The 10,494-nt window shown below is 48.6% G+C and overlaps 2 protein-coding genes across 2 annotated transcripts in view; one reads left to right on the forward strand and one right to left on the reverse strand.

Moving 5' to 3' along the window:
* cacna1c (calcium channel, voltage-dependent, L type, alpha 1C subunit) overlaps positions 1 to 367 on the reverse strand; it is a 30,389-nt gene extending 30,022 nt beyond the window's left edge. The window contains 1 exon segment of the mRNA XM_047023259.1: positions 312 to 367. Within this exon segment, the coding sequence (XP_046879215.1) occupies positions 312 to 367 (56 nt within the window).
* A 434-nt stretch (positions 368 to 801) lies between these two features.
* Positions 802 to 9,301, forward strand: LOC124469769 (voltage-dependent calcium channel subunit alpha-2/delta-4-like). The gene is made up of 12 exons (XM_047023261.1): positions 802 to 892; positions 2,151 to 2,165; positions 2,852 to 2,896; positions 3,583 to 3,645; positions 6,227 to 6,297; positions 7,012 to 7,087; positions 7,319 to 7,371; positions 7,470 to 7,525; positions 7,952 to 7,972; positions 8,331 to 8,448; positions 9,080 to 9,205; positions 9,250 to 9,301. Exons 1-12 carry the CDS (start codon positions 845 to 847, stop codon positions 9,299 to 9,301), a joined length of 744 nt encoding a protein of 247 aa, XP_046879217.1. The 5' UTR covers positions 802 to 844.
* Positions 9,302 to 10,494: the final 1,193 nt, after the last annotated feature.

The raw sequence follows: 10,494 nt of genomic DNA on the forward strand, positions 1-10,494 counted from the left end.
AACACACCCACGTCTGATCAGTCTGAGAATTGTACTAGGCATTATATCTGTTTGTACACTCTGTTTGTACATGCAAAAACACACACAGATACACAGACTTGCCAAAACCTGCATGCACGCACGCACACACACACACCCCCCCACATACATGCAACAAACACACACAAACACACACTCGTGCACCAAAAAAAAGAAATGCACACACACACACACACAGAAATGTCTCTGTTGATCAGTCATGTGAGTAGACGTTTGTGATGCGGTGCTCCGCTGGTCGTGTCTGGCTGAGTGGAACTCTCCCAGCCCCACACGACTGCGTGGGAGCAATCTGTGGCAAAGGCTTTCCCTGAGTGGCGTTGAAATGCATGCTGGGAGCACAGAGGCTTTGATGCTGATGTGGTATGTCGTCTCAGCCCTGCTAAGGGAGAGGGGAGGAGGGGGAGTGGAGGAGGGGGGAGGGAGGGAGGGAGGGTACATACACACTGCTGTGTGTGTGTTTGTGTGTGACTGTCTGTCTTCATTCCTTCATTCTCCTTTCCTTCTTCAACTCTCCTGCTGATATCTTTATGTCTCATGTACTGTATATTGAGATCCCAAAGGCAAATCCTTGATTTTCCCTTCCTCCTCTACTCCTCCTCTCCCAACTCTTCCCCTCCTCCTCCTACTTCCTCCTTCTCTCCACTTCTCCTGTTCTCTACTGACCATATATTTGATCTCGCTCCTTCTATCTCTCTCTCTCCCTGTGTCTACCCCTCTCTCTGTCTCTCTGTCTCTCTGTCTCTCTGTCTCTCTGTCTCTCTCTCTCTCTGTCTCTCTCTGTCTCTCTACAGCTATTGGAGTACAGATGACTCTGGACATGTTTGAAACAAGGTTCTGGGCCACCACCTCCCAGGTGAGTCATACAGATCCAGCCAATCACAGCTCTCCCCTTTCAGCATCCCAGATTACCAATTCAGGAATTACAACACTTGTTAATTGATGTCTCAAGGGTTGTCCTGTCCGCACGTGTGTGCGTGTGTGTGTTCGTGTGTGTGTGTGTGTTTGTGAGAAAGGAAAGGGTTATTTCTGGTCTGGCCCAAAGGCACATTAGACCTGGCTGACTAATGCCTCTGTTCCAGTGTAGGTAAACACACACACACAGACAAACACACACGTGTATGCGCACACACACCAACTATGACAGCTTATATAAGACATGTTCAGCCTTCTGCCATGCCTGATCCGGCATCATTATTTCATAGCTGCTAAAGTAACTGGTTCTGTCACAACTCTCTCCTCCTCTCCTCCTCTCCTCCTCTCCCTTCCTTCTCCCCTGTCTCCTACTCCTCTCTCATGTCCTCGCCTCTTATACCCCTCTTCCCTCCTCTCCTCCTCTCATCTCTTCCCATGTGTTTGTCTTCTCTCTCACTTCTCTCATCTCCTCTCCTTCCGACTCTCCTCCTCCTCCTCTCTTCCCCCTGTTCCTCCTAGCAACACGGTAAAACAGGCTTTGTGGCTTGAGGCTGTCTGTGTCCTTACAGCAGAGAGGAGGAGGTGGCACATGTACTGCCCAGCACGCAATCACACACAGTGGGGCTGATCCATCCGTCGCATGGCTTCATAATCAATAAAGTTATACAATCTGGAGACAGAGGGAGTTTTCTGGACAAAGAGAAACTATCTGCCAATAAAGGACGATGAATTATAAGATGCTGCTGTCTCCTCCTGCTCACATTGCATGGTGTGTGTGTGTGTGCGTGTGTGTGTGCGCTTCTCGGCTGCTTTATCCAATTCAGGCTCAAGTGATGTCACATGTCATTCTGAGCTTCATACGCACATGCTCCGACAGCCTGGACCACGCACAAACGCACACTGTGCCCGTGTGTGTGTGTGTGTGTGTGTTTGTCACGCCCCTCATAAGGAAACACGTCACAGGATGACAATAGAGTGATTGCAACTCCACTGGACTGACTACCAACTGAACTGTTAAATAACGCTCTTCTCTCCTCTCTCTTTCTCTCTCTTCCTCCCTCTCTCTCTCTCTCTCTCCTGCCTTCTCTCTCTCTGTCTCTCTCTCTCTCTCTCTGTCTCTCTGTCTCTCTCCCTCTCTCTCCCCCCGTCTGTTTTCCATCCCTCCATCCCTCTGCTCTTGCGGATGTCCTGCCTCTCAGCCTAATGACACAGATGTAAGTAGACAGCTTCTTTCTTTCAGCCCTCCTTTCTTCTTGTCCTTTTTTAGGACGAAATTTCACATCCTCCCCAACACTTACCATGAGCTGTGAACCACACACGCACACACCTCCACACACACACTCGCACACACACACCTCCACACACACACACACACACACACACACACACACACACACACACACACACCTCGACACACACCTCGACACACACACCTCGACACACACGCACACAAACACACACACACCTCGACACACGCACACACACCTTGACACACACACACAGACACCTCGACACACACACATCTCAAAACACACACACATTTGTGTGCGCACTCCTACAAATACACAAACACACATCACTAAACGTCTACACACACAGACACGCACAGACACACATCCCTACACAGACTGTATAGACAGTGTGACATTTGTTGACAGCCTCAACACACACACGTGCATGCACACACACATGTGCACACACACACCCACAACAGACACACCTCGTCACACCAAACACTGTTCACACATGGACTTTGAAACTAGCCTTAACCTTGATATGACCCTTGACCTTCACAAAGAACTGTCTCTGTCTCTCCCACGCCCTCCCCTCTCTCTGTCTCTCTCTTTCTCTATCTCTCTTTCCCTCCCTCTCTCTCTCTCTGTCTCTCTCTCTGTTCCAGTGTACTAACATCGAGGGGGTGTGTCCGCTGAGCTGTAACAGCGTGGTAAGTACATTTCTCATGTCGGTCGCTTCACATCCCTTGTGTGTACGTGTGGGTGTGTGTATGGTTTCTCTTCTAGACAGAGGACTTGGCTGGCTCTCCCAACCCCGGCTGTACACCTAGTAACCCTAGACCCTAAAGAGGGGGAGAGAAAGAGAGAAAGGGATGGGAGAAATAAAGGAGAAGGATGGAGAGAGAGAGACAGAGAGAGAGACAGAGACAGAGAGAGAGAGAGAGAGAGAGAGAGAGAGAGAGAGAGAGAGAGAGAGAGAGAGAGAGAGAGAGAGAGAGAGAGAGAGAGAGAGAGAGAGAGAGAGAGTTAGAGAGTGAAGGTTTAGTGATTGTCATAACATTTCTTGTTTTACCTCTTATGTGACAGAACCATTGCTTTGAGTGGCGGGGCGTTCGTTATGGCGACAAGCAGACTCATTATGGGCTGTTTTATAGCTGAGTATAAAAGTGCTCGAGTCTGATTAAACCAGCTCATTAGTTTAGTGATGAGAGCCAGGGGTAGAGGTGTCTGCTGCACTGTGTGTGTGTGTCTGTGTATGTGTGTGTCTGTGTGTCTGTGTGCGTCTGTGTGCGTGTCTGTGTGTGTGTGTGCGTGTGTGTCTGTATGCGTGTGTGTGTGTGTGTATCTGACGTTGTCCTCATCTCCCACCTCTCTCTCCATCTCTCTTCCTCCTCAGGACATAGCTTGCTACCTCATCGATAACAACGGGTTCATCATCATCTCGAAAGAACAACGGGAGGTGAGTGGAAGAGACGCAGGAGAGGGGCAGACAGAAGGAGAGGGAGAGAGGGAGGGAGGGGAAGGCAGGGAGGAGAGGGGGGCAGAGGGAGAGATGGAGGGAGGGGAAGACAGGGAGGAGAGGGGGGCAGAGGGAGAGATGGAGGCAGGGCGGACTGGAAGGAGCAGGAGGGAGAGAAGAGGAGATAAAGAGGTTGATAGAGAGAGGGTGAGGGAAAGAGCAAGGAGGGAGGGTGTGTGTGTATGTTCTTGGGTGCATGTGTGTGTGTGGGCACAAGTGTGTGTTTGTGTGTGTGTGCATATGTGTGTGTGTATGTCGCTCAACCAGTGGCCATAAGATGCACCCATGAACAACAGCTGGTGTTTTGTGGGATTTAGAGGAATTAAGAATGAATCTCCACACCAGAAGGAGGGAGGGGGTACGAGAAGTAGTGGGGGGCGGGTGCAGGGGGTGGAGGGATACAGATCCATCTACAACACCAGCTCATTACAATTGCAGTCACTGGGGAGCACTGGGATGCGGGATATGTTAGGCCCCACAAACACACACACACACACCACACACACACACGCACTGTGAGACACAGCAAATATTTACATGCACACAAACAAACACACACATACCAGGACCCATTAGAATACGCTCAAGATGAATAGGGTGCCGTTCTGCGGTTGTCACTTTGCTCTGAGGGAAACACTGGCCTCTGGTGATCTGCAACTGGGTCTCTGTTTCTGCCTCGCTCCCCCTCCTTTTAGCTCTTCATCTCCCCCTCTTCATCTCTATTTTTTCCTCCCAACTATTCCTTCCTGTCTCTCCCCTCATTCCCTCTCTTTGTCCCTTTCTCTCTCTATCTCTCTCTCTCTCTCCCTCTCTCTCTCTCTCTCTCTCTCTCTGGTATATACCCACTCTATAGGGGCCACAGCTGTACCGGGTTTACAATTGGAGAGGGAGGGGGGGGGGTGAGGAGGAGAGGGGTGAGGGAGTGTTCTTGTCGTGCTCCAGAATAATGACGTGAATCAAACATGTGTCACAGCTCTGACAAGTTGACAGGATCAGGACCTCTCTCCCCCCGTCTCCCTGTCTCTCTCTCTCTTTCCTTCTTTCTGTTCTCCCTCTGTCTCTTTCTTCCTATTCTCTCTCTCTCCCCCCTCTCTCTCCCTATCCTCTCTCACTCTTCTCTCTTTCTCCCTCTATCTCTCTCCCTCTATTCTATCTCTCCCCTTTCTCTCTGTCTTTCTGTCTCTCTCTCTCTGAACACTGCTGTGGGTAGGATAATCCTCTTGCTCCCTCCCAGGTTCTGCCACTAGAGGGCTACATTCTATACAATGACTATAATCTAAAACCAGTCTATACTGTAGCTGTCACCTAAAATCTGGAACTAATTCAAGATTCAAGATACATCCCCATACACACACACATACACATCTCCAACCCCTCTGAATCTGAACTCTGGGTTCAGCGCTCATCTCCACGTACCCTCGTGTGGTCGGAGCGGGAACTGCATCTGAGTCACAACATCCGCTCTGTGTGGTTTGGGAGGGAACAGTAATGATCTCACTGAGTGAGTGCGTGTGTGTGTGTGTGCGTTTGTCGAGGCGTGTGTGTCTATAAATGAAAACAATGTCTCTCCCGTGGGTTTAGTCACCCGTTGTGTCTAATCCCGTCTGATTCTCTGGAGAGAGGAGCTGTAATTAGGGGGGGACCTGTGTCGTAGAACAAAGCACAGTGGATATTTCAATCCTGGTGTTGTTGCTGTAGCTGAGCGGTTCCTCTCCCAGTGTAACTAGGACAAGGTGCCCCCCCCCCCACCCCCCCAAACACAGAAACACTCATGTATGAGGAAGGGAGGGAGGGAGAGAGGGGGGAGGGAGAGGAGATAGAGAGGGAGGGAGAGGAGATAGAGAGGGAGGGAGAGGAGGGAAGATAGAGAGGAAGAGGAGGGAGGAAGTAAGGGAGGGGAGAAGGGAAAGAGGAAGGTGGGAGGACGAGGATGAGCAGAGGAGGCCTGGGGGAGGAAGAGAGCAGATCTTTATCAAACATTACACACATACACATACATGCATACATGCACACACACATACACACACACACAGAGACACACACACACACCAGACCAGCCCCATGACACAGCCTGAACCCTGAACCACTATTAACGCTGTACTAAACACTGCTAAACAGGTCGTCTGGGAGGAATAAATAATGCAGCAAAGGGGGAAGGGAGGGAGGAGATTGGAAGGTGGGAGAGAGAGAGAGAGAGAGAGAGAGAGAGAGAGAGAGAGAGAGAGAGAGAGAGAGAGAGAGAGAGAGAGAGAGAGAGAGAGAGAGAGAAGAGAGAGAGAGAGAGAGAGAGAGAGGAGGGTGGAGTGTGGAGTGTAGAGAGGGGGGACGAGAGGGTGGGGAGAGGGAGAGAAAGAAGAGGCTGCTCTACTTATGAAAAGGAACAGAGAGGTTTACGAGGGTAAAAACAATGTTCATGGATGGAGGGAAAGGATGGAGGGGTAGATGTGAAAAGTGTCTACGAAAGAATCAAAAGGTCAAATGGCTGGATGAACCTGACTGACGTGCGTCCTTCCCTCTCCAGACCGGCAGGTTCTTTGGGGAGGTGGACGGCTCAGTGATGGCACAGCTCATCCGTATGGGCATGTTCAAGAGGTACGAGCCAATCACAGTCAACACACCTGCCAGCGTCTCATCAATAACCAGTATTGCGTCATCCTTAATATCTATTATTGACCACTATAGCCTTCAATACATCATCATATGAATGCAATGTATAACACCGTCAGCACAATCCATAAAAGTCAACGTAAAAGTCAACATTCCCATGTAGGTCCACGTATGTATCTTACATGTCTGTATTAGCTGCTAATTGTGATGAATTTAAACTCATGTTTCACATGGTTGAGCTGAGTACAGTAGTGTTAGATTCTTCCAGACAGTGCTACTCCCTTCACATGGGGTTCCAGTCAGGCCCTGTGGGCGCTCACCTCGTGGGGTCATGTCTCAGAGCTCACAAGTCTTTCATTCCGGGTGGTTCTCTTGAGACAGGCGTTCTGAGTTCTCTTGCTCCGGGTTCTAGCTCCCTGGGGTTCTCAGTTATATCGTTCTAGGGGGTCTCATTTCCATCGTATCTTTCTTCATCATCTTTTTACGTTGGCATTCTCTTGAGTGATCCTTTATTTTTAAACGAGGCGGGGGGAAGTTTTATGCTTGATTTAACGCAGGATATTACATCATGTTGTGTTGTGTATTCATGTGTTTGACTTTCTTTTGTGTGTGTGGGTGTGTTTGCCTGTGTGTGTGTGTGTGTGGGTGTGTTTGCGTGTGTGTGTGTGGGTGTGTTTGCGTGCGTGTGTGTGTCCTCAGGGTATCTCTGTTTGACTACCAAGCCATGTGTAAGATGGGCTCGCATTCTGCAAGCAGTGCTCGACCCCTTCTGAGTGTAAGCATGCATATTTCACAACAGTGTGCACACACCCAAGTGTGTGTGTGTGCGTGTGTATATGTATTGTACTTGTGTATATAGATTTGTTTATTTGTGTAATTGGTACATGTTTGTTAGCATGTGTAATATATACTCTCCCTTTCACTCTCCCTCTCTCTTTCCCACCTCTCCTTCTTTCTCTCCCCCCATGTCTCTCTTCCTCTCTCGTTTCTTCTCTACTCCCCGCAGCCCTTCTATGGCCTGGTAGCAGCACTGAAGTGGTTCCTGTCCAACTTCCTGCTGTAAGTACAGTACTTTCAGTTTTAGGTCCGTTACCTTCCTGTAGCCACTCACCATGGTCTCATCTGATTGGACGGTTCTATTTATGATGTTTTTGTAGATTTCTGCTGGAGTTCAACATCTGTGGACTGTGGCACTCTGAGCACTTTGCAGATGGTAAGTTCCTGTGTGTGTATGATAATATGTGACTGTGTGTGTGTGCGTGTGTGTGTGTGTGTGTGTGTGTGTGTGTGTGTGTGGGTGTGTGTGTGTGTGTGTGTGTGTGTGTGTGTGTGTGTGTGTGTTTGTGTGTGTGTAGAGCGGTCTGCCTCTCTACCTGTCAGTCTGTCTGACTGTCTCTCCATCCTCATATCACAGCCTGTCTGTCTGGCATCTGTCGGTCTGGCATCTGTCTGGCTGGCTATCCCGTCTTAACATTCATCCATTTATGCTTCTCCATCTCTCTATCCCTCCATTCTCTCAAACTCTCTCAATATTTCCTCCATCTCTTTCCATCTCTCTTTTTCCCTTCCACCATGCAACTACCTTCATCACAACACCACCTGTCAATCATGCCTTCCATCCTAACTCCACCCTTATTAGCCAAGGCGTCCTTCCAAGTGTGTAAGTACTCCCCAGAGATACTGGTTCATATGGAGGTCACACTAGATGATCAGTACAGTCGTATAGTAGTGTGTGTTTGTAATTTACCCTTTATTTATCCATGAAGACTAATCTATTAGGAACCAGTTTCAAACAATATGAAACAAACAGGAACCATAGATATTAGAGAATGACATTATAGTATAAACCAGTAGTACTAACTGTAGTATCTAGTTATACCTCAGCTCACATCTCTAGGAACCAAATTGGGTGAAAAGTGTCCTTCCCGGTTCTGTAATTGGCTGTGAGTGTCCTAGCCTGTCATTTGATTGGCTGGTGAGTGTCCTGCCCATCCTCTGATTGGTTCCTGTGTCCCCAGCGGCCCACAAGAAGAAGGGAGACATCTTGCAGCCGTGTGATACAGAGTACCCCAGCTTTGTCTACGAGCCGTCCATCAAGGAGACCAACAGCCTTATTAAGTGTGGGCGCTGCCAGAAGTACGAAACAGACACACGCACACACACACACACCACACACACATGCACACACACGCCTACAGGTATGCCCACACGTGCACAGGTACTTACACAGACTCTCACATACGCACACACTTTGAACATGAACACACAGTATTAAGAGGCGATGGCTGGAGAAGCCATGGCCAGGTCACAGGCTAGCCTGGTCTGACTCCACCTCCGCCACATCTCTCCCACTGTTTTCCCTTCTTCTCTGCTGGCTGCTTACTGTAATACATGGTGCTCTGGCACCGCCGTGTGGTCATCTGGAGTATCACACTCAATTTGTCATTTATGAGACACTTCAATGTAAGGTGATGTACAAAATGGGCACGAAGAAGATCAAGTGTTAGAAGTGCATCGTTCTAACAGTATTTCAGTGGTCAGAGTCAAGGAGGGGTCTGTATTGACCTCACACGGTGCAACACATCCCACTAACTGTGGTATCTCATCTTTGGTTCTCATGTTCTCATCTGTGTTTAGTCACGACTTGTTTTCGACGTTTATTTTTAACAAATGCGTGTGTGACTGTGTGTGTTTGTATGCATGTGTGTGCGGGTCTGTCTGCATGTGTGTGTGTGTGTGTGTGTGTGTACGTGTGTGTATGTTACAGGATGTTTGTGACACAGCAGGTTCCAGACAGTAACCTGCTGATGCTGGTAGTCCAAGCAGACTGTGACTGCTCCCGCCAGTACGGACCAATCACCATGGAGCCCAGGGAGGTCAAATATATCCTTAAGCAATCAGAGCTTCCTGTCGTTGACTTTCATGAACGCACTCAAGGCTACAGTATACTACATATACGTATTTGTCATTGTGTGTATGTGACCCTTGACCCCTGTGCACATAACGCCTCGGTGAAGTGTGACAGGATGAGGTCACAGAAGGTCCGCAGGAGACCCGAGTCTTGCCACGCCTTCCACCCGCAGGTCAGTACCCCATTGGTCCATATGTTGACTGATACAACTCTTAACCAATGAGCAGATGGATTCATGACAAGAAGAACATGGGAGATTAAAAGGATGGTTATGTTGCTTTCTTGTTTGATGGCTATGTTTTGTTATTGTTTTTGTCTCCAGGAAAATGCAAAGGACTGTGGCGGCGCTTCAGAGATCTCCCTGTCGCTCTCTCTCTTCCTCGCTTGTCTCTCCGCCTCAGCCCTCTCCCTCAGCCTCTCCTCTGATTGGCTGCCACGGTGACAAGCTCTACAAACCCCACCCTTGGCCACGTGGCCTCGAGCAAGGGGCCTTCCTGTTACTCTCGGTGACACGGGAATCCTTAAAGGCTGACCTGGACTCTGCTGCCTCCTACCTGCTTCTAACATGGACTGTACACCATTTGATATGATAGAAAGACATTATATATTTCATATGCTATGATACATAACATACATATAGCGACATATTGTATAATATATGATGCTGTATATGATGTGAAATGATATGATGATTCTCATCGCCATGGGAACACGCATGTGGGTTTCTAGGACACGAACGATGACAGGCGGCCATCCGTGTTGTGTGTTTGGTTTGTTTTTTTACCTTTTTGAAATCTATTTTAATCAAACGCACTAAAAAACGTTGACCTTAAAAGGGCTGTTCTCCCCCTCAGTGTCTTATCGAGAGGTCATGCTTCCTGTGCTAAAGATCAGGCAATGTTTTTGATGGACACGTCTACCAGTGCTCTCCCAAGAACTGGAACAAGACCAACAGATCTTAGGATCAATGGTGTAGTGGAGACCTATAACGTGAATGAATCCAGAGGTAGTTCAGATATGGGTGGACCCTGTGCTGTATATTTCTGTATATCCCTAACTAAATTATTGCTAAGGACAACATGTCTTGTTTCCTATATCCCCAAGTTTGAGGAATAACCACTGGATTTGTGTGCATGTTTGTGACAATGTTGAATTATCTTATACCTTCTTTGTAACAGTTTGAAAGTCTCAAGATTCAGCTCTACACTTTCTAGGGAGGGAGGGAGGGAGGGAGGGAGGGAGGGAGGGAGGGAGGGAGGGAGGGAGGGAGG

This window comes from Hypomesus transpacificus, chromosome 7, assembly GCF_021917145.1.
Source record: "Hypomesus transpacificus isolate Combined female chromosome 7, fHypTra1, whole genome shotgun sequence".
NCBI classification, from domain to species: Eukaryota; Metazoa; Chordata; class Actinopteri; order Osmeriformes; family Osmeridae; genus Hypomesus; species Hypomesus transpacificus.